Source organism: Electrona antarctica (assembly GCF_951216825.1).
Source record: "Electrona antarctica genome assembly, chromosome: 5".
Taxonomy (NCBI): Eukaryota; Metazoa; Chordata; class Actinopteri; order Myctophiformes; family Myctophidae; genus Electrona; species Electrona antarctica.
In genome coordinates this window covers 49732672-49756997 of record NC_136810.1, presented here as the reverse complement: position 1 = coordinate 49756997, position 24326 = coordinate 49732672, and the positions used below count along the sequence as shown (strand labels likewise).

The 24326-nt window shown below is 42.3% G+C and overlaps 1 protein-coding gene across 2 annotated transcripts in view; it reads left to right on the top strand.

Moving 5' to 3' along the window:
* Positions 1–21986, top strand: part of ccdc73 (coiled-coil domain containing 73) — a 25431-nt gene extending 3445 nt beyond the window's left edge. Inside the window, exons 4-23 of one of the 2 annotated variants that reach the window (XM_079500777.1) lie at positions 1803–1874; positions 2007–2078; positions 2171–2206; positions 2410–2484; positions 3777–3815; positions 4873–5008; positions 5144–5232; positions 6221–6343; positions 7056–7115; positions 7687–7791; positions 8798–8908; positions 9549–9620; positions 10121–10277; positions 11600–11670; positions 12048–12255; positions 12461–14067; positions 14358–14475; positions 17202–17344; positions 20601–20689; positions 21445–21986. In XM_079500777.1, coding sequence (XP_079356903.1) covers positions 1803–1874; positions 2007–2078; positions 2171–2206; positions 2410–2484; positions 3777–3815; positions 4873–5008; positions 5144–5232; positions 6221–6343; positions 7056–7115; positions 7687–7791; positions 8798–8908; positions 9549–9620; positions 10121–10277; positions 11600–11670; positions 12048–12255; positions 12461–14067; positions 14358–14475; positions 17202–17344; positions 20601–20689; positions 21445–21637 — 3576 coding nt within the window. In that variant the 3' untranslated portion in view covers positions 21638–21986. Of the gene's footprint in view, positions 1–1802; positions 1875–2006; positions 2079–2170; positions 2207–2409; positions 2485–3776; positions 3816–4872; positions 5009–5143; positions 5233–6220; positions 6344–7055; positions 7116–7686; positions 7792–8797; positions 8909–9548; positions 9621–10120; positions 10278–11599; positions 11671–12047; positions 12256–12460; positions 14068–14357; positions 14476–17201; positions 17345–20600; positions 20690–21444 lie in introns of those variants that run through there. The other variant, XR_013789977.1, reaches the window with a different exon arrangement.
* The last annotated feature ends 2340 nt before the right edge of the window (positions 21987–24326 follow it).

Genomic DNA, 24326 nt, shown 5'->3' with positions numbered 1-24326 from the left:
TGATCGTGTTTTCTGAGATGTGAACACGAGACATTAAATTGATGTGATCCTCCTCGGGCACTATCAAAGTAGCACCCGTGGCATGTTATTGGGTGGAGAGGTTAAGAAGCAAGAGGATGTCATGATGATGCCGGACATTCCTGGGCAGGTCAAATTCCACTGTGTTTGTTCTCCTGCTTCGATACAGGAGGACTCCCTCTTGTGTTGTATACTGTAGCACAGTGGTTCCCAAACTATTTCATGTCAAGGAACCCCAAATTGACACTAATTAGCCTGCGGACCCCCATTTGAATAGATATTCCAGGGACCCCCATAAGAGAAGAATTTTACGGCTCTAGCAGTGATTCTGTTTAATTTCAAGGACCCCCAGTTTGACATGCATTAGGCTATGGACCCCCATTTAATGGCATTTCTTTCTCTGAGACCCCAATTTATATTGTAAAATCAAAGTTAATTTAACTCCGAGAGTGTACACATGGAACCATATGGACCCGTTTGGTTCCATTTGTAGCTGGGGACCCCCTGGAACTCCCTCAAGGACCCCCTGGGGCCACATGCAGCCCCCACCTTCACTTAATGTGGCCCTCAGGTTAATATTGGAATACTGATAATGTATTTATTTCATTTCTGTTATAATTCCAGTCTAAAATATATTTCAGGATTCCAAATGCCTTTAAATGTTATTTGTGCCGCAGTATTGAACACGCAAGTTAATACTTTCAAAAAACTATTGGTGATAGAGCCATAAACTATCAAGTCATGGAATCAGTGACCCAGTAGATGTCATATTGTTATGAAATACACATACTATATTAGAGAAATCTGAGGATGTTAGTCAGATTTACTGAGAAATATAGACCTTTGCATAGTAGTGGCTCTATGCGGTAGTCGTTTTGATTTAAATTGATAACCACAGACTATAATAAACCCCTTTTAGTGTTCCTTTTTCTCATGCACACACACACACACACACACACATGTTGGTTTTACTACGGGCGGAAATTATATAAAGGCCATTTTTGTTCGTTAGTTATACTGTGGGTGCGAGACGTGCACCATCGTGAATCTCAAATTGTCATATACTTGTGGGGATATTTGGCCCTCACAAGTATAGTTGTGAGGGCGCACACACACACACACACACACACACACACACACACACACACACACACACACACACACACACACACACACACACACACACACACACAGAAAATAATTATTTCTCCATGGAAATATAACAAGCTTTATCTTCTGTGGACTTTTTTTTGTGCAGTGCAGTGCAGTGCCACGCTGGTAGCATAGTTTAATGGGAACTTGTAAAATAAACTCACTGAGTTGACCAACTCCCACATGCACATAAAAAGTCCTGTGGATATAGAAAAGCAATTGACTTTTACCTGCCTTCTCCAGGGGGAGAGGGAGGACAGGGATGGCTCTCCACGGATATCGCCTCCCTTCTAATGTTCCCCTCTCTCTTTCTGGAGGATTCTATGAACGATTATGGAGGAACGAGCTGGAGAAACTTAGGAGTTCAGGCTCAACTCCAGAAATGTATTGGTCTGGGCTGGGAGACAGAGGGAGACAACATGTTTAGTTGGAGGAGGATTCTGGACCACTCTGTACCATCTATTGCTCAGTGTAAACTGATTTGCCATGTTATTATTTCATTCACCAGGTGTCTTAAGAAGAGGTTACCGATTGTGAACAAGGCCGTTAACCTTTTGCCTTGGTTATGTTGGGTCGTGACTTGTCAGGTACATTTTGTATACATTTCAAACTCTGTCTTTTCAATATTTCAGGATGCAGAGGCACGTTATGAGGAACAGATCAGCAAGATAGTAGTGAAGAATCAGGAACTAGAGTGGCAGAAGGTACAGTATGAATGGACCTAGTATGTCCTAGGTTTCCTTTTTAGTTGTTGGCTTGTAAAATATGGTACTGTAATAGCTGCAACATGCAATAATTGAAAGTCTTGACTTGAGTAAAAACAATTTTTTTGGCAGGAATCGTTACAAAACCGCATTGAAACAATGGAAAACCAGCATGTAGAAGCACTTAACCACCTTAAAAAGCAGGTAATTGTGTACTTGTGTGTACTGTCTGATATTTAGCTGTAACCTTTGATTTCCTCAAAAGGATATGACAAATTTCCTGCTCTTTCATCAAGTTTCAGATCAAAGTTAGAGCTGTTGAGGAGGATAAGGTATGAAGTCAAGCCCATCTTCACGATAATATTTAGTTCATATTTATAGAGTAGTAAATTCAGTCATAATTTAGTTGCATAATTTTAGCCTTACAAAGAATTTCCTGTGTAGTCTGGACATGATTTGTTATTCTTCAGCGTGCCTTTTTTTCTTTTCTTTTTTATGGCGGTTTAAATTAATTCTAAACATTATCACCTTTCAGGGGAAACATGAGCTTACTGCTGAGCTAAAAGAGAAAGAAATCAACAGCATGAAAGAAGACTTGAAATCATTGCAGGTACATTAGTGTGAACCAAGTGCATACCAGTTCATCAGTATGTGCGCCAAAACTCACATTTCTTCTTCACCCACAGTAGGCCCATTTCCTTAACATACCGATATACATGAACAAGGAAAAGTGCATTCATCGAAAATGAGTAAAGTAATAAGTACGGTTCAACTACAGAGCCAACTCGGGTCCAGTTTACTAAGTCTAGAGGAATTAGTGGTTAAATAACAGCAATCCCATGACTGACCTCAGAGGCTAGGCTAGGGCATACACTATGTGTACTAGTGTGTATGCCTTGACACCGTCTGGGTCATGGAGCGTTACTCTTTAAGCCTGACACTGCGCTGGTGATCTACCGCCATCCACACGCTCCGGTGCACTTTAACGGCCCAGTCACGTTATTGAGACAATGGAGACTGTTTTTGATATTCTATCTGGGAGACGCTCACCGAAGCGCTCGGCTAAATCGAGGCCTTATTGTGTTCATTGTCGTGACATGGTCTGATGGATTCCCTTAATTTAACTTATTCTCAAATAAGAGGTCGTTTGGATCAGAGCAATTTAATGTCATTCTAGGTAAATAACAAAAAAATATATTGTTCTCCTAATTTGTATTAAAATGTTATTGCAGTTCATTTTATTTGAACAAATAACATTGCAATTTTATCTTGTTAAAGTAACCGATTTTTGTGGTAGTATAATAAAGAATCAGAGTAGTACAGTAATACACCTAGCAGATGTTTGCTCATATTACAAATACATATTCAGTAATTGGTTATTATGTAATTGGTTGACAGAGATAATGTTATCAATATAATGTTTTTTGTATAAATGGCACATGTATATTTATTGGTTAACCTAAGTAGAGTGTAGAGTGCGGGCATACATTCATACATGTATTACACACACACACACACACACACACACACACAGTCAAACACACACACAGTATCTATATTATTTTTCTAATTTGGTCGCACTGCTTATGAACTAACAGAACACAATCACAGGGCAAGAATATTAACTCTACTGTATATGAAGAAGGCCATAATTAATTAATTGGCGTTACATCTGTGTGGACATACGGTACTACTACTATAGTACCATTCCCTTTTTCTGTATCTGATTTAAAAAATAAATAGCATGGATACAGTAGATACATTGACAAATTAAGGCATTTATTCTGATTGTAACCTATAGAAAAAAGCCAAACCTATAAAAAATAAGTCGGACATTGTAATTCTTGGATTAAGAATTATAATAAACTCATAAACTGTTTTTTTTTTTGTTTTTTTTTACAGTTGTTCAAGTACAGTTTGGAGAAGAAATTAAGTGAACTGGTAAGGAAGGTTTTTCTAATTATACAAATTGTTGACGGAGGACATGTGGGAGTGAGAGAAATTAAAGGAGGAGGATGAGGGGAGCGAGGGGTGGCGCAAAGGAGGGACGGTTTGGACGGAACAGCTCATCAGGAGTAACGGATAGGGAGTGTGTGACACTTGAACTGCCAGCACAGCAGAGAAAATATCTCTATTAAAATATTTTATAACTGGGCCTCGCTCGGTTTAACCTTCTTCACATAACAGTGGGCTCAACGAAGGGAGAGAGTTGGCGAGGGATGGCGTAGTTTGAGAGAGAGAGCTAGAGAGAGAGATGGGGGAGAGAAGGGAGTGAGAGTGAAGGGAGTGAGGAAGAAAGTGAGAAAGAGGAGAAAAGAATGTGCTTGATACAGACAATCAAACAATAATGGTGGTGAAGAAGAGCAGTAAAGCGCTTTGAGGCATGCGCTGAGTTGGTTCCGTTATCTCAGGGAGAAAGACAGCCACTGGCCACGATGTTAAACAAAGGTCCTCTCACTCACACCATAACTGTTTTCACTGCTGTCTTTTATGTTTGACATCAAACCATGTGCTACTTCCTTGGTGCTTATCCAGAGAATTATGCAATTGCTTCTGCTTTGATCTTTTCCATTAAAGAGTAGAAGCAGTTTTTGTTTTTAGCTCTGACCAAGCAGCTAGTATTAGTCACTCAGCCACTCAAAATGGATCCTAATGTATTAAAAGACACGGCAGACTGTGTACGTAACTGTATGGTCATGTAAGTACTTTATTCTAACCTCTAATCTAGGCAAACCTATACTGTAGCTGGTCGCAGCTCATCACAAATAATGTGCTTGTTTTCTGTATTCCACTTTAGTCTATCTTATGTTCTTTTCCCACATTTCATCATTCTTTTCTTTTAATATCCTCAGGGATTTGTCCCATGAAAAGCATTGGCCATCAGTAGTAGTGTCTACTGTATGGTAGTGACCATAAAGCATTAGTATGTTTGTCATATTCTTTTGTACTTTACTCATCAAAGCATTGTTCATCCATCATTTACTACTATTCCATATAGGAGCAGAAGTTAGCCTTGCAGAGCCAATCAAAGGACAGCCACCTGAACCAGCTGGGAGAGGTGGAGAAACGCTTTGGAGCTCTGTCCAGACAGTGTGCCGTGCTCAAAGAAGCCCACCAGAAACTGGAAAAGAATGGTACTGATTTGGGGTTCATGTTATTAAGGGTTTTCTGTAGGTACCAGCCCCACCGACTCTGGATCTATCTGTAACTAATGACAACAGTATGTTCATTATTCCCATATTTGTGTTTTTTTGTATAATCTTTCACAGTTAATGAGGCCATGACAGTTAACAAGAGACTGACGTCTGTGAAATGTGTGAATACGAAATTAGAAACAACCATCATCTCCCTGAAGCAGGTTTGTGAGAAAGCATTACAATGGAGATTTTATTCTTTCCTACTCACATTTCATCCTGTAGGCTTTTTTGTTTTATTATTATTATTATTATTACCAGTAAGACGCCCTGAGGGCGAGAAGCGACCGAGATCACGTGCACGCATCCGCCTGGGTGACGGCAGACTGCTGGGCGAGCGCTGGTGCTTTGGCATGGGGGGTCAGATCAACATATGGAATGAATTCTGTACTGGCCATATATGTCTTGAGTGTACAGGGTTTGATGAGGTCAGATCAACATATGGAATGTCAGAACAGATCGGCTACATATATGGAGATCTATGGGTGGCAGCGGGGGCAGTGTCTTGAGTGTACAGGGTTTACTGAGGGCCCAGATAGGGACGGGCCTTAATCTTCGGGCCTGTTGAGAACTCTAGTTTTCACCGGTACTATTTTGGGGCGGGCCCGTCTAGAGTTTGAATGGACAGGTATCAGTCAAAAGGGGACATCGAAGAGGAAGGATGGATGGGGAAGGATCGACATATTCAATGTCAGAACAAGTCAGCTCTATATATGGAGATCTAAGGGTTTGAGGTCAGATGTAGAGTTGCTGGCCAATATTGATGACATCAGGGATCTCCATATATGGGCATTCCCATGTACGGGCTTAATATTGATGACATCAGGGATCTCCGTCCCTGATGATGTCACGTGATGTCACGAGGCATGACCATATATGGAGACGTGGGGTGACGGACGTCCGGAAATGCACGTTTTCATAGTAAATGTATAAGTATTCTCCTGTATACTGTACACCATGAAAAGTGTGTTCCAGTGGCCTCCTGTTCACTTGATTGTTTTTGTGCTCTTAAGCCAAAGCCACACCATTGGTAATGTTAACATAACTATCCATTGATTATCTTGAAGTTGAACATATAATAATATGAAACTAATAAATGATGGTGCTTTTTATTATGAATTACAGTGTGTTCTGAATGTGTTTTCATCCCAGGAGCTGCAGGTCCTGAGAAACAAGATGACAAAGAGCAAGGTGTCATCACTGGCATGTTCAGAGAACAACATTAATTTAGCCAGAGAACAACATGTACAGCAACTTCAGCAGAGGCTTCTCATGGTAAATGGAGTCGATAATAATAATAATGGGTCGTGTTTGAGTTCAACCTAAGTTTTGTTAGTTCGTTAAAAGTTTGATAAAAGGTGTCCCCATCTTTCCAGCTCTTTAATAATCAGAAGAAACATTTTCAAGTGGGTCACCCATTTATTTTAGTGTTCCAATTGAGTTTACTTCACCTGTTTTATTTATTTATTTATTTGGAGTTGAAATTGGTATCCTGACCTGAAAATGTGTTTTCTGTTTTCTAAAGAGCTGGTACCAGTTATGTTCCCAAGATGCACTGGACCAGCCTAAAATAGGCTTGCCTTGAGGGTCTATGCTTCCCAAAAGGAATTGCATGTATTTAATTCAGTCTGATCAGAAGCAACTACTGATCAGAAGCATCTATTAGCTCAGTGGTAAAAATGTCAGCACTTGAGCAGGAAACCGGCTTCAAAGCCTGGGTAGAAGTGTGAAGTTACATAGTGTTGCTTTAAGGTATTTTAGAAACATTGATATGAAGATCCCGAATAACACGATCTGAACCATTCTCCAGGATGATGTTCGACAGAATGAAAGAAAATTCACATTGTACAGTTTTAAATAATTTGAGACCGGAGCTTGTTTGATATTCCCAATGTGGTTGCACATACTATATTCTGGAGTGCTGTGTTTGGGATGGTTCATGTTTAGCTGGTTCATGATTTCCTCTACATTTCTTGCACATTTCTAGGAGACTGAGATGAACAAGTACCTCCAGGAGCACATTTCTACAGAACAAGCAGAAAAGCAGGTAAAGTGTGAAGTTCACCACATTGTATACAGTATGTAGTCAAAATACACGAATGGTTTGACCATTTAGTTTGTCTCCCTATTCTTCTGCCATCTATTTTGGCACTGTGATATCATCATCATCATCATCATCATCATCATCATATAATTCACTCAATGTCTGTCTGTCTGTCTGTCTGTCTGTCTGTCTGTATGTCTGAAACACTGTCGTAGCTCCTCACTGCCTGCACCAATCGCTCCGACTTTTCACACAGGCATTGACCATAATAATATTACAGAGGTCTTGATGAAGCTCTTTTTTCACTTTAACAAATTATTGATTAATAATGAATTTATTAGTGCATTAAAATTACCCATCCACTTACATGGGAAAATGTGAAAACTCGCATCAAGTTTGTGTGTGTGTGTGTGTGTGTGTGTGTGTGTGTGTGTGTGTGTGTGTGTGTGTGTGTGTGTGTGTGTGTGTGTGTGTGTGTGTGTGTGTGTGTGTGTGTGTGTGTGTGTGTGTGTGTGTGTGTGTGTGTGTGTGTGTGTGTGTGTGTGTGTGTGGTGTGTGCTACATATGCATGCAGGAGATAATGAGGGCCCTGAAGGACTCGCAGAAGCTGCTGTTGTCTCAGACCGAGGCAGTGAGCAGAGTAGAACTGGAACTGGAGACACACAGAGAGGAGTACGAGGTCAGTTTCTGGACAAATAAAAGGAAAAATGCAGACAGACGGTTATAATACTACTGTTTGGAGCATTTCACAATCTATATGCACAGTACACTCCCACAAATGTGTATATTTTCATTTGTAACTTGAAAATGGTTTATCACAGAAGGTGCCTTTACACTTTGTGCTATGAGATAAATTGCGGCTATGATGGCACTTTTGTATCATTGCATTTTCGGTCAAAAACTGTTCCACACTCCACAGCACACACGTATTTTAAAGGTGTTTGCACACTGCGTGCGTATTTTCTTCGGCCGAATATCGGAGCGAGTTTCTGAGAACATAAAAGGAAAAATCGATCTCACTTTATGTCAATCACGTTGCCGCCGGATATTTCGTCCGAATAAAGTTTTTTTTACGATTTTATCAATTTTCCACAGCTGTCTAGTGGGGTCTAGTGGGGTATTGGTTGACAGGCTGACAGCTAGTGTTAACTATAGTGTTAACCTACTACTTTCAGATCCGTGAAACGCAGCAAAAAAAAACAACGTACCAGCGTACCTTTAGTCTCACCTAACACTCACTACTCTACCGCTTTTCACACATACAGTAGTTTTCAGGCCCTGTTTGAATGATTGAAGAGGGAATTCATAAAAGGACAAGAATAAATGATGGCTGCCTTTTCTGCCCATAAATGTGACGGATGGCGTTCGTTATGCACATTAGTGCATATATACAGACGGCTCCGCAACTGAATGATAGTGTGTTTACTCTCCGTTTACCGCCACGCTGTTTATTATGTCCCTTTACTCTTCTCTCCACACCCCTTTTTCATTTTAATTCACATATTCATTCATTTATTAAAATCATTATTAACATGACACAACCCAACTGATTTGTATTAGCAAGCTCTCTCTCTCTCTCTCTCCCTCTCTCTCTGCCCTGTTTAGGACCTTCTGTTCAGGTTAAATAAGCACATAAAAATTTAGTATTGCATTAAAAATTCTCTGGGTGATTAATTTTACGACAGGCCCTTAAACGGGAACACGAGGCGATGCGAGAGAAGTGTGGGGTAACAGAAGACAGGATGGCTGGATTGATGGAGGAGTACGCCACCTCCAAGGCGGCCTGGGAGAGAGAGGTACGTACAGCAGAGAAAGTACAGAACCGTGAGAACAAAGTTGGTGCCATTTAAAACAAATTAAAACATAGTCATGTTAGGTTGAATAGATTGAATGGAAAAGAAAGAGTTCCTTGATAGTGTTTTGATCCAAAAACACATGAACCTGCACTGTCTGCAGTTAAACCCTCAATACTTAAACCTGAGTTGGCTCTCTACTTGGACCGCTTGTCTTCCACTCTACACCTCTTCGCCAAAAATAGCCGATCTACAAGCTCACACTGTGTCAGCAAGTTGTAGATCAGCAATGTTTGGCTAATGTTTCCCCCCAGAATATGGATGCTGGGATTCAACTGGTTAAAATATATATACATTGGCCTGGGCCATGGCTCAGTGGTCCAGGCACCTTGGCTGGTAATCCAAGTGTGGATTAGTCTGGCAGTGTGCCGCGGGTTCGACTCCCGACCTTTACTGCATGTCTTCCCCCCCATCTCTCTCCCCATTTCCTGTCAGCCTACTGTCTGTCCCTCCATAAAATATATAAAATAAAGGCGAAAGCTACAAAAAAAAAACATTAAAAAAAATATATATATATATACATTAATATATCTATTGTGTATTAACTTGTTTTATTGTGTGTGTGTGTGTGTGTATTTGATAGAAGACCGTGTTGCAGGAGATTGCTAAGAGTCTTCAGCAAGACCTACTTCATCAGAAACACATTGAACTTGAGGTACATACTGTTTATACTGTATGCGCAGGTATATGGGGATTCTTCGGGAACCATAAAATGGTCCTGGGTTTTCTTTCACAGTTATGAAATTAAAATATTTGGTCAGCTTTTGCACCCTGCCCTCGTCCCCTTATCATTAGTTCATTACACAATGTTTAGTAGCCAGAACATTGTACAACCCATCTCCCCGTCCAGCAGCACTATAACATCACAAATGGCCATATTACATACAATTGGTAGTGATAAGCACACAAGGCATTGCAACGTTTTCCACCAAAAATCACTGCAATCCGATGAATGTGCTAAAAATGTGTGAGCACAATATTCAGCAGTTGTCCTTTTGCTCGGGGCAAGTCAAAAGTTAAAACTAAATTGACTGTAAGACAGAGCTGGACATACTGTACAGTACTGTATAGTGGGCATACAAAATACAAATCACCTAAAAACCACTAATTTTGTCAGGCCTGTTGGCTCAATACAAATCTTGGTCTGCTTTTCAGAGTTGGTTGGATCTCGCGAAGGAGAATCAGAGTATTATAACAGAAGACAAACAGTTTCGCAGTGAGTCAGTGGACGTCCCTGACGAGTGCTGTGACATGAACACCAAGCATCAACCGATGGAATCAAAGACTGACATGGGGGACGCAGACGTGACAGGTGTAATATTTGGTTATTGTCACCATCATAATTTTCTCTTTATGGCTCGTACACACTGCCCGATATTTGCTCCGATTATGCTGTCGGGGAGCATTTTTGGCGCTCGTCGACAAAACCCCCGATCTGACGCAAGATCGGGCTTTGATCGCCGAGGTTTTGCTCACTGTGTGAAAGGCTCTGCGAGAAGATATAGTGCTGATAAAAGCGCTCGCCGACGCCGTCCCGACTGTTTCTGAACATCTAGCAGGTTTGATATTTGGCTCTCTCGCCGACGACATCGTACAGTATGAACAGGGTTGCGACCGCACACCGAGAAGGCTTGTATTACAGCCAATGAGAGCACAGGACAGCTGTGCTCACTCACTGACTCCGTCTGTCTGTCTGTCTGTCTAGCTGTATCGATAGATGATCATGATAATATCCTTTATTCCTTGGGTAAATCCCTGTGTCGTACATATTGGTAGCTATATTAGCGCAATGTAGTCTATAAAACCAACACATTTCACTTGAATAATAATATTGAAACTGCATCGGAATCAACAGTGCAGGTGTGTGTGTGTGTGTGTGTGTGTGTGTGTGTGTGTGTGTGTGTGTGTGTGTGTGTGTGTGTGTGTGTGTGTGTGTGTGTGTGTGTGTGTGTGTGTGTGTGTGTGTGTGTGTGTGTGTGTGTGTGTGTGTGTGTGTGTGTGTGCGTGCGCGCGAGCGACACGGAGAGAGACAGAGTTATTTAATGAAGATCAAGATTTAACGTCCCGTGTCCTGCCCCGCGCTATCACAAACATTTCGCCCTGTGCAGCCTGGCTATTCCAGTGTGTGTGGCGTGCAGAGAGGGAGAGGGGGGGGGGGGGGGGGGACGCCCTGTGTCGGTCTCGCGCTTGTATCACGGTATCACGGTATCCTGCACGTCACACGTGCGTGAGATGTCAAAATGAATTGGAGTAAAAAACAAATGATGTAGATCATGTAGACTATATGTATCGGGTCTGGATCGCAACTTGGTGAGCTCTTGCAGTGTGTGATCCCTGTTCGGCGATCAATCGTTTAGTGTGTAAGCCACAAAGATAAGCCGATTTAAAAAAAATACTCCTGTAGTGTGAAATACATAACGATCGGATGACTCGCCGACAACTTTAAAACTCCTACAGTGTGTAGGGGCCATTAGTGATTTTGTAGCCTTTTGCTTTTTGACTATTGTCATTGAAAGCAGATCGTTCATACACATTTCAATGTGATTTCAATGTGCATGGAATATATATATATATAGCCTGTAAAATTAGCATCATACCACTCACACTATATGCTGGTTTGTTTTTACTTCGCAGGACAAAGCAGCGAGGTTGGCTTCCACATGGACACAGCTTGTGTGAACCCCTCTCCGATAGCACTCTACCAGGTCACCAGTAAATCTATAAAGACCTTTCATCTGTCGTAATTATGTATTGTATGTTTGTAAAAAGGTTAATTACAAAATGTGGTGTACTGTAGTCTATTCTTCTGAGTGTTGTAGAAATGCATTTATATTGATGCATTTATATGGATGCAAATTAGGCAAGCATAAAACAGAATATCACAGATCTGAATTTGATAAGCAGCCCACCACCAAAATTTGTGTCATTATTGTCCAGGATGCCAAATCTATTGATCGGTCAAATGCACCATATATTGTATCAACTGTTAGGGTCGAGCACTCAGAGATTGGTATTGACAGTGGAAAAAGTCTTCTGTAGTATAGTCAAATGTAATTTTGTTGTTTTGTTTTTCCTCACACAGATACAAGACTGCAGTCAGCTACACAGTATTTTTTCCCCACTGTTCCCTGTAGTAGATGGAACACAGGGAGAGGAACTTCTCAGTGAATCCAACCCCAGCTCTGAGATGGCTGAGCTGCAGCGCTTGGCCCCATCCCAGAGCCGAGACCCAGACGGTCTGCTTGTCACAGAGCCTGTGGATAAGTTCACTGCCACTGGAGGACCAGGAGGTCAGCCAACTGAATATAAACACAGACACACAGTTTAGAGATTATTTTACATAATGGTTTATCTGAGTGTACAACATGCGCAGCAGGAAGAAAATCGGGTTAAAGTTCCTATGCTGTTTTATTGCCATTTGAAAAAACATAATTTTTGCCTGAAAATGCATAATGAAAAGACGCCTAAAATGTACCATGTGCTCTCAACACGTAGGCTCCTGGCATGACCAGCCTTCCCAATGCAGGGAATCGTCAAACCCTTCAATCCTATCCACCAGCCCGCTTGGCACTACTGATCTAGTCAGTCCCCCAACTGTCCCTGTGACAACAGATGACCACACTGCCAACATGTTCAACCCCAAAACAAGGGAGAGTAACCCTTCGCTGGCCTCAGATTCGACCCATAATAACATGTGCATGTCTGACGTGGGTCTCCTGACTGGCGGACATGGCGTTGCTGCGAGGGCCGCAGTATCTATATCAGGCCCCAAGAACAGGTCTGTTTACGGAGCTACAGACTTACTGGCTGAAGGAGGGAGCGACGGACAGGGCGAAGAATGCAGCGAAGGAGAAGACGGTACAGTAGACCATTTCCAAGAAGAACGGACGAATGCAGAAGAAGGCGGTAGGAAGCATGAGAATGGAAAAGAGGATAGGAAAGAAGGAAGTGCTGGAGAGGAGAGACAAAGAATTGCTAGCGAAACAAGTGATGGTTTGTCAAAGAGCCCTCTGCTCTTTGACGACGATGCAGAACAACAAACAGTAGACGCAGTGATGGACGAAAGCAGGAAGGATGAAAGAGAAACGACAAAAGATAGAGTGGCAGAGGGAGACAGGAGAGAAGATGGAGAGGAGGAGGAGGGAGGGGGGATGGACAGAGAAAGGAAGGGAGGAAGGTCAGTGTCATGCGCAGCGAGAGAGATACCGTCCCAGACGTCTGTTGATAGCAAACACAGAGACGGAGAGAGCAATGTACCACAGGCTGTTGACCTTATGGAAAACGATGAGAGATCAGTGTCTGTCTCTCATCCCTCGAAGCACTCACACAGTCTCTGTCAGACTGGCACTGAGATCAGCGATGACGCAAGTCACCTGGAGAAAGAGTGTTTGACAGAACAACACGGGCTCCAAACCCTTGTTTATGGCAGTATCCCGACCTGCGCTCCTCCTGGTGAGTCACTGTCATTGCCCACTGCAGTCCAGACAGGAAGACATGAAGCCGCGAAGAGTGTATCCCAGAAAACGTGTCCAACAGCAGGTTTTACCAGTCTGAATCAGTCACAGAGTGGTACACTGCAGCACTACATCACATCAGCAGGCTGTACTGTCAGTCCAACACAGTCAGAACCCACTAATCCACCTGACCCAACCACTGACGGTGAAGCCATTGAAGACACGTGTGACAAACATGTCAGTGATGAGCGTGTGATTGTAATTCCACAGCAGCCTACAGGAAACACCATGCTGAAAGAAGCAAACAATCAAGACTCTCCCTTATGCAAAGACCCTCTACTACCCTCTACTCCACCTGGAAGTGACCATTACATGAAACATATCAAAATGGATGCAGAAGTTCCCCAGTTCACTCCAGATGAAATTAATTTGAACATGCCAGACCCTTCAGGCCCTGACACTTCACCAGGGATTGACAGCACAGAATCCACTGAGCGCCCTCTAGCAGAAGAGTTGTTTGGAGATATGGATTATTCTCTGCCCAGCAATAAGAAGTGCAGGTCATCTTTTGAATGGGCCAGAGCTCAGAAGAGGAAAGTAAACCCCAGAGATAGCTCTGATTCTTCAGGATTGCATGGCTTGAATCAGGTACAGTAAACCTAGCAGAAACATTGATCCAGAATCAACAGGTTTTAACGAGGCGGTTGGACATTGGATGGTTAGGAGATGGAAATGAATACATTTGATAATATGATAATATTTAGACTACGCTATAACCACTATTTGCAAGTAGCCTATCCATGAGCTCATAACACATTGCATATTATGTGTATTGAACAACAAATGTGACGAAATTTGAAAACGTTTGAACATTCTCACCTATGACCGTGGCCAAAATAGCGACGCCTGAGTGAAAGTGGTTGTTATCATTTGCACAGCCTATAATCCAGGGTTCATCTATGTCTGAGCTGAGTCCCAGAGGTCCTGCAGCTGGGTTCCATGGACAACATTCTCCCTTCGCAATACCCATGTTCCTCAGAGGCAAGCAGAACAAAGGTGAGGGTTCAGAGCATATATACCTGTAGGCCTGTCACAATTATTACATAATCGTCCAATCGCAATTATTTAAGATAATCACAATTATTTAAGATAATCACAATTATTTGAGACAATCGCATTGATTTAGCATAATCATCATAATCGTTTCCATGTTGAAAAATGCTCAGACAAATATAGAGAAGTAGAAATAAAGTAGAAATTTCGGCAAACACTATATTTGTATTGCTCAATATTGTACCAAGTATACTATTGAGTTCAGTAGCGTATACACTGTATACAACAAGCTATTCCTCCAGCCGTGATGTCATCACTGCAAGTCCATTCGGCTACCTGTAAAAGTCACCTTTTCAAAACGTTTAATATTAAGTCCCCTACATATACAGTACTTATATGAAAAAAGCAACCATTGTTGTTTAGATATGTACTAGTACTAGAATTTCGCGGGCCTTCGGCCCGCTCATCCCAGAGTTGCGTTGCCCCGCGTTGCGATACAGAAGTCCACAGATACAGAAGTCCACAGTGACACGCGTTTTATGCAGCTGTTTTGTGTTGCAGCGCGTGCGCGTGCGCGCGCGCGCGTGTAGTGTTGTTGTTGTGATCCATATATGCGCCTCGGTTCGTCCCGTTTGTTCCACGCCAGGTGTCGACGCAGTCGTTCGTGCGATTTGCGTGTTTGCATTATTTTAACTGTGTAGGCATACCATATTCTGAATTACCAAAAAGAGGACACATGCGCGCGTGCATGTGGATGTGGATGTGCACATGCACGTGCACGTCGTGCACGTCGTGCATGTGCCGTGCGTGGGCGGTTCTGTGAAATTGAGATGTCAAAAGAATCTATAGCCTAACAATAAATGGATCAAATATGCTCTATATTAGTTATGTATTTATTTGAAGCAGTGGCTCTGAAAGGTGTGATCCAGGGACCCTCATGGTTCCTTGAGGGGGTTCCAAATGGACCCATTATAGGTCTGTAACTCTGAGAGTGTAACACATGGACCCAAATGGACCCTTACAGGTCTGTAACTGTGAGAGTGTACAAATGTAACCAAATGGAGTCTTTTGTGACTTTTAACTGTGATACTGTAGAAATGGAATGAAATGGGACTCTTATGGGTCCATTTGGTTTGACTCTCAGAGTTATGGGGGTCCTTGAAATTAAAAAGTTTGAGAACCTGTATGCAATGGCTTATCTGTTGTAAAAAGAGAGACCAGCCTATTCTCCAAACCATCATATCTTATGCTTTGCTAGGTTGTACAAAATAATATTGGGTCATTATAATGTGCAGGACTCACCGCGCGCACAGCTGCCTTGTCTGTGTTGACATGACATGGGCTTGCAGGACAGAACTTGTATTTGGGACAGACACATAGTTCCTTTGCAGACAATACAATGTGCTTGTCATTGGTCAGTCACAAAGCTAAGAAAACAGCAGCCTACTGTTTCTGCATGTCAATGATGAGATAGTTCTCCGCTGTCTGTCTATCTGCAGACAGCGGAGCAGCCAGCGAGCCTTTCTCTGATCTGCGGTCGGGACCAGTGGTAGTGGTGTCAGCGTGCAGCGCATGCAGAGTTATGAAGAATACACATTCCGGGGTTCGGGCTGAAAGTCCACCTCTCACAGTGTTTTTCCACTACGAACCATTGAACGTGCATTGTAATACACATTGGTGTGAATGGTCTGTGAGCGTAGCGATACACTACAGGCGATACGTGTAAAACCCCGGACATTTGAAGGGATTTATAAAACCACCCGGAGTGGCCGGACAGGCCCCCAAAAGAGGACGTATGATAAACTGTGTATGTAATCGCGGCGCTGTCCATCCAAGTTAGAATGAGTGTGTGTGTGTGTGTGTGTGTGTGTGTGTGTGTGTGTGTGTGTGTGTGGCTGGCTGCCCTGTGTTTTGCAGCGTGGGGATCGCCATGTGAGGGGGCTAGCCAATAAGGGCCCTGTGTTGCATGTGGAGAATTGTGTAGGTTAGTGTGTGTGGTGTAGCCGAACGGGGTGGTGAGAACATGAGGGGGATGTAGCACAGCAATCGGTGACCCCTACATTAAGCTGTGTTGCTCCCAGCATGCAGTGCAAATGCGTGTTGTAGCAACCGTAGCCAATGGGAAAACAGGATGCAGTGTTGCCAGGTCCGCGAATTGTAAGCGAGTTGTAAGTAGCGTGTTGAATGGCATTGTTTCTGGGCTTGTTTTCATAGACCTGGCAACAAATTAGGCGGGGGTGTCGGTGCTTGTGGCGTGTTTGTGTGTGTGTTTATTTACTCATTGTTTGTGAGTCTGGACGTGAGGCGGCTTTAGTGGCAGTGCAATGACAATTTTTACGCGCGTGATGTTGAGTGTGGCCGTGCTGCGCGACATGAGGAGATAGCCGTGGATCGACGCGGAGGGTAAGTCTGTGACGTGTTAGTGTGTTTAGTGGGTTGTTGCAGTGTGTGTTGCAGTGTGTCAGTGACGTAGTAGCTAGTGCCTTTTGTTCCTGTGCAGCGTTTTGGGCACACGTTTTCAATTGTATATAGGATATAGTAGATATTAAGATGTTGCACATGGGACTTTCCAAACAGTGTCTTTTGGGGGCAAAGCATCAGCGAACAGTCAGCATGTGCCGAGGGGAATACAGTATGTGATGCTAGTCATGTCTGTATTTTTATAGACCATCGTTCATCATTCATCCCTGCCTTCTTCTTACTGTTTCACATCACCTCATTCCTCTCAGAGCCCTTGGTGATTAGCAGAGTATCAGACCTGCTGAATGCTCCCAGTGTCTCAGCGCTTCCAGCAGCATCTATCAAGAGAGACCAGCATGGAGAGTGGAAGGCCGTCAGAAACACTTTCAGAGAGACAGCGAAACCAGAGACGGTTAGTTCAGCACCACCCAGTCAGGCTCTGTGGTGTTCATCTCACGCCTCGTTCCAAACGTAGAGATACAGATAACAAGTAAGACGCGCGAACGCGGGAAGCGAATGCAGCTCGTAAATTGCAATAACAACAATTAGAATAAATTACGTACTTTTATAAGGTTTTTTTTAAGTTCTCTTTTTTTTTTTTTTTTTGTGTGTTTTTTTTTAAGTTCTTTTTTAGTGTGTGTGTATGTGTGTGTGCGTGCGTGTGTGTGTTTTTTTAAAGTTTTTTTTTAAGTTAAGTTTTTTTTTAAGTTAAGTTTTTTTTTAAGTTAAGTTTTGTGTGTGTCTCTGGTGGCGGGCGGGTGGTGTTACAGTGTGACACACACACACAGACAGACACACAGACATGTTCTGCTAGGTCTCATAGTTAGTGCTCACTGCGTTCGCAATCACTGCGTTCGCAATAAGCTATGCTTTACCAGTATGCAGACAATTCTGCTGCAACGTGGTTTAGCACAGTATCCCTGCCTGAAGAACAGAAGCCTAATGTCTCCCTTGAGAGGATCCCCCTGTGGATGAGCGTCACATGTTTGTTTTCCCATGCGGGACACCTAGGTTTGAATCCAGGTGGTCACATACGTATGTAAAACAATGTAAAGAACCTAAGTGGCCCAGAAAGTGCATCTGTGGAATACATTTGCAATGGACAAATCATATTACACCCTCACACATGTACGCCACCAAAACCCCAGCCGCAAATTTGAAATCGGCCCCAAAGTTGATGGCTCACAAAACACAGCAGTGCTGATGACTTACATGCCTGCCTGCAGCCCCTGTCTCCCTGACTCAGAAAAGTTCCTCATTCTATGAGGTAAGCTCATAGCTATGCAGATAAATGAATTCTAACTGTTCAAGTGCTTCCATTTCACTTCAGTGTCCAAATGCATTTCATCAGGCTAAAGCCACAGCATTATTCTCCATTAGAGCTTGATGCTGAACAGCAGGAAATGGCCACAGTGTGCTGCTCACGGAGATGTGTATGAACATACTGTACAGTCCCAGAGGATATTATTGGACCAAACTGTAGGGAATGAGACTTTTTTTAACCCATTTTGACCTCAGTTTTCTGAAAAAGCTGTTTCTATGTCCGTCGTTCTTCGATTTTTCAAAAATAGCAGACCTACAAGCTCGTAGCGCGCCACTCGGTGGCGCGCTATGAGCTTGTAGATCTGCTATTTTTCAATAGCTAAATTATAACATAATGTTTAAAACACCAAAAGGGGTTCCCACCCCAAAATGGGTTAAAGGGTTAGTTCAGATTTTTGGACATAAAGCTGTAGGAAAATAATACTTTCCATTAATATAGTTGTTGTACAGGTATTAATTGATTGAGTTCTGGTCTGGTTTTGTTTTATTGTCATGTCATGTCATGTCATTAATGATAAATGAATCTACAAAACCAGTGTCTTTTGTATTGTTGACCTATTTCTACCATATAGAGCAACCTTCGTTCAACTTTGACCAATCTGTCACATGGAACTGTTTTTTTGTATAGTATTGTATAGTTTTGTGTCCATTATCACTACGCCAGCAACAGCACAAAACAATAGTTCCATGATAACAGAGGGGTCACAGTTGAACGAAAGTTGCGCTATATGATGGAAAGAAATAGCCGGTCAACAATCCAATAGTTTTGTGGATTCATTTATTTTTCATAAGTGGCCCCCAGTGACCGAACCAAATGACCGGAACTACTTCATATTCACCAAAACCAGAGCAGAACTCCCACCACAGGACTCAGGCAATCAATTAATCAAAACCAGCATATCCATTCCACTGATGCCGAGTTCCATAATCAGAACGGACCCTGGGGAAATTTGCATACATGAACTTAACAAATGTTTTGTGTCGACCCAACATGTCATCCTTTTTATGAGAAGCACCTAGAAGAAATAGAGGGTTTTTCTTCCCCCGGTTCCAAAATGTGCAGAAGGGTGAGGGTGACCTGAAGGTTTCCTCATAACTGTAACAGACCTCTGGGATATGTATACTGTATCTGAGAGAGGTTTTGAAAGCCCAGAGCGTCACATGGAAGATATGCTCAATCAAGTGTGGAGTGAAACGACGTACTGTGGTTCATGTACAGTATACGCTCAGCACATACGGTAGACACTTCTCACAGCGGGGCCAGACAGACAGAATGAATGGGCTGTGAAAACAAAAGTGCCTAATGGCACTTTGTTACCGCTCCTCTCTCCCTTAAGTCATTTTGGACTGATGTCGAAATTTAAAAAAATGTCTTCAAAATCCTGACAGTTTTCTGAAAAACCTTACAGTTTCTGTATCAGTGGTGCTCAATATTTCATGTCAAGGACCCCAAAAATGTAATATGCCTCCGCCCCCCCCCATCTGAAAATATGTTGTTCCAGAGACCCCCCAGAAGCAAATATTTGAGTTATAATCAGATTTGAGGCACATTTTCACGATTTTTCAAAAATAGCAGACCTACAAGTTCTACAAGATCTGCTATTTTTCAATAGCCAAAAGTATAACATAATGCTTTAAAACACCAAAAGGGGTTCCCGCCCAAAATGGGTTAAGTCACTCTATCAGTCTTGAGGTTCTCTTTTCTCTCCTTCTCACCTCATCATCATCATTCTCTTTCTCGCTCAATTTCTCCATCCTCTCTCTCCTCTCCTTTTCCGAGTTCCTTCATTCGGTTTTTATACTCTCACGCGCTCATTCCCTCTTCTGTCACCATCACCGCAAACTGTCACTCTTCACTTTTATAAGATCCAGGTGCTGGCGTTTGAGAGAGAGATAAGGCTGCAATGTGCTGCGAGCATGAGATAAAACTGATATATGTACAGTATGTCATGGATACATGAACAAATGATAATGAATGGCGTGAGCCTTTTTGTTTTTTACTGCAAACAAAGTGTTGCTTTGTTTCCATCTTGCTCTGTCTTTGTTTTCAGACTAATATCTCTATTGCTGAACAAGTTTTTTGAGTGGTGCAACCACTCCAAGGTACAGCAATGTCCCTATGGGACTATGGGACTGACTATAGGACTATGTCCCAATGTAGAGTACCAGTAGGGGCAAAAGTGGCACTGTTGTGCCAGAAACAGAGAGAGAGAGAGAGAGATATCTAGTGAGATAGGGGGGAGTTGCACCACTCAGTTCACACAGGTGTGATTTTTTTGTTTCCTGAGGCATGCAAAAAAAAAAAAAATGGAAGTGCAGCGGTGTTGTTTGTCACCTCTGTCTAGGAGAGCAAAGCTGCCCCATCAACAGAGTCAGCTCCAGGTCCCATCTCCTCGAGCCCAGCCAGCAGAAAGTCATGGCAGACTGGAGGAGGGTAAGTCCATTCACAGGATTTGAGCACCGCTCTAGTGACCCCTTAACTGTACAACAGGTCAAGGTCAAGTTTATTAGCCGTCTGGCCGCCAGGATGAATTCATCTATCTATCGTGCATTGCCAAGGTTTTATCGCGCGCAACCCTTATTTTGTAGAGCCAAAAGTCCGTAACCGGATGTTACAATGACAAAATGCTGTGTGTGGTGTCTTCACCGGTTGTTGTTCTCTCGGTCGGTGGTGGAAAAACCCGACCGCGAGTATCACAGCACCTGCTGTCGGCCGTTGAAAAACCTTGTTTTCACCAGAAACGACATTCATTGCACCGATTTGGAGATACAGGCCGTTGAAAGCAGCACATAGACTGCAAGTGGATGGGCGCATCTTCAAAATGGCCTCGGCCACTGTCCCACTTTTACTGTTATGCTAACGAGCGGCAGCTAACGATTCGATCTGATCAAAACATGGATTAAAGATTATAAACCCTGGAATACGTAGCCTACGGTTCTGGCGGGCTAGACGTTTAATTTAATCCTACTGTTACTACGGTTCTGGCGGGCTCCGTGTTAGTATGTCCCAAACTGGGCAATTCATTTTACAGCAGATAATTTAAAAAAACAAACTAAAAACACAGTAAACATACATAAACAAGAACAGACAGACATGTACATTGTCACAAGATCCAGATAATATTAAAAAATAAAGTGCAACTACAACCAAGGACAGTATAATAATATATAATGGTTAAAACTACAAAGGTCTAGCAGAACCCAGACCTCAGGACCAGCCCCATGTCCAGCTCCTGGTATTGGATCAGAGAGGTTTCCGTCCAGTTCCCAGCAGGGCAGTGAAGATCAGCACAGAGTGCTCAGAGTCCAGATTTCCAGAATTGAAGAGTTGCTCTTCGCAGAGGGGCTCTGCATCCCCAAAAGGCGACGCAATGACAATTAAATTAGCAATATTATTGCATACTCACTTTCAGAGAGTTTTCTATTCATTGTTAACTTGATGTTATTCTATTAAGTTGTATACGAAGTTGTATACAAATTTTGTCTCAGGTATTTTTTACCTGTAAAAAGAAAACAAAGAGTTCCAGTTTAGACGTAATGGTTAACAGTTTGCTCTTAGTCAAACATTAGCTTGAAATTTGGCAGGATAAGAGAGGATTTGTCATCACTTTGTTCATATATTTATGTAACTATATATTTAAAAATACATTTAAAGCTATTTATCTGTTGTCATTTATCGTATTGGCTTTGAACTTTTACAAGATGATGTAAGAAAATCCATTCGCTTTTCATCAGCTGTGTTGAGTTTATTAAGTTGTAACAGAGTCAACACGTTTTGTCATAACTTTACAAAGTTCTAATTAAAATCAACATCAAAGTATTTTGTTTTTGTTTTTTCAAATAAAGAATTCAATACAGTTGAAAGTACAGTATGATAATGGTTTGCTACTGTGTTGTTTAATGTTATAGTTGGCTTTAGAATAATAATCTATCATTATACTTATAGATATGAAATCTATTTTCCCTTGCTTTTGTTCATTTAAACATACTCTACACTTTTTCTATAAATTCCATATACTGTATAACCTGTGGTATATGGTCATATATCAAACTTCAAAGACTTGAATAGGAGAGGCCAGGAGAGATTCAAAAGGGTTTGTTAACTGTTTACATGCTAATTAACACTAATTAACTTCATGGCCAATCAGTGTTGTGAGTCTCAGAGGAGCACTAATTGTTGAAGCGCCTTTGGTCTCTACTATGTATCCATTGCTGATCCTGCCCAGGCAATTAGAACTTGGGGTATTACATGAAATCAATTAACACAGATTAACAGAAAATTAACTAATAACAATTAGCACAAAACCCCTGACCCTAATTAACAGAAATCAATTAGTGAACATGAACTCTAATGAACACATCCTAAAGAGCTTCTCATTAACTTTATGCACCTTGTAAGGAGAATGCAGGGACTGGGAGAGGAGAGCATAATGGTGGGCACATGTGAGACTGAGGCGGTTGACAGCAGATGCTACTTGGTCTGTAATGTAAGGGCCCTACATAGTAGAACATGACTAGTGAATGCTTAATTGCTTACGACATGATAAAGCCTCATGACTGACATTTATTCTTTTTTGTTTATGGCCAAGCCGTCTGTCCCATCAAAAGTACATCAATGTACTTCCGGTGACGAAAGCCTCCAATTCCTGGTGTAGTAATTGTGACAGTAACTTACTATCGATAGTTCCAGATTGGACAGGGAGGTCACTCCATTATTCTTTGAGACACACATACAGGTATTTCATGGCTTTCATAACGGGGGGGCTGATTTGGGACCGACTTCTGCACGCAAAGCACAGTTTTGAGGATTTTCCATGGATTTCAAGACAAATCTGGTGCCAATCTGATCCAATAAATAGGTCTACAGATGGATTCAAAGAAATAATAATAAAAACATAACATTTTACTGCATCCACGTTGCAACTAGCATCACTTAATGGTTCCACTTTATAATACAGAAGAGCATTATGGACTGTTTTCCAGTGATCTGTGTCATGGCTGCCAGTTCCCACCAGATGATGTGTGAGAGCTCTAACTGCTCCAGATCGGACTAGGACTAAGATCATTAGGTACAGTAGGTGTTATCTCCTCCAAAGAGGAAGATACTGTCTCCCACCATGAAACAGCACCTTCTATTCGTTGGACCCGGGCCTTTCCCCTTGGGCTGAAGGTCTTTGAATTGAATTTCCACAGCTCATTGAACATCCGGCCCCAGTAGCTGTGGTTACCGTTCCAGCCACCAAATGTGGAATATGTACCTGTACAATAGAACAGCTCTCCATTATGGGTAAAGGCTGAATGAGACGTGCGTCCTTCTAGAAGAAGCTGTGCAGAAGGTGTGCTCAGCCAGAGGTTTGGCTCTGTGTCAAACACCCAAATACAAACATCTTTGTTCCGATGATGGTGGCAGAGTGACCTGAAGCAGGTGGTGGAGTTCCTCTGGTTTTAATTAAATACCAGACCATTGGGGTTGTGTCCAACTTATACTGTAGATGTCATTAGTGCGTCCAGTCAGGTGGATCCAGGCTGAGTGGTCATACCTCCTCTCTGGAACAGTCCCAGAAACCTGTGGTTTGGACCTTCTGTGGGCGTCGACATCAAATCCTTAATTAAAGCACGTTTCAGTGAGGAATAGCATGATCTTATAGAAGGATCTCAACAATAGCAACGTGTGTGTGTGTGTGTGTGTGTGTAGACATTCCTGTTGACTTGAAGATATGCTTATTGTCTCAAGAAAATAAAACAAATACCCACCCCCGTGCCTTCACTAAATATTCCGTTCACGTTCCTAAATTAATGGCGCACCTTTTGATGGTGGCACAAGGTCTTTGCGGGGTCCATCTTACTACACTTACTGATAATGAATACGCCTTGAATGTTAATGTCCTCATAAAGAAATCTGGAGCGTTTTGAGTGCCTGTGCCCAACACCACTGACCCTTGTCCATGCATATGGGGGTGTGTTGGAGGGGGGTGGGGGAGAGAGAGGAGGAGGAGAAGAGGTGGTGGATATGTAGAATGTAAAGATTTCCATTTTTAATATATTCACACATGCAAATATACACACATACA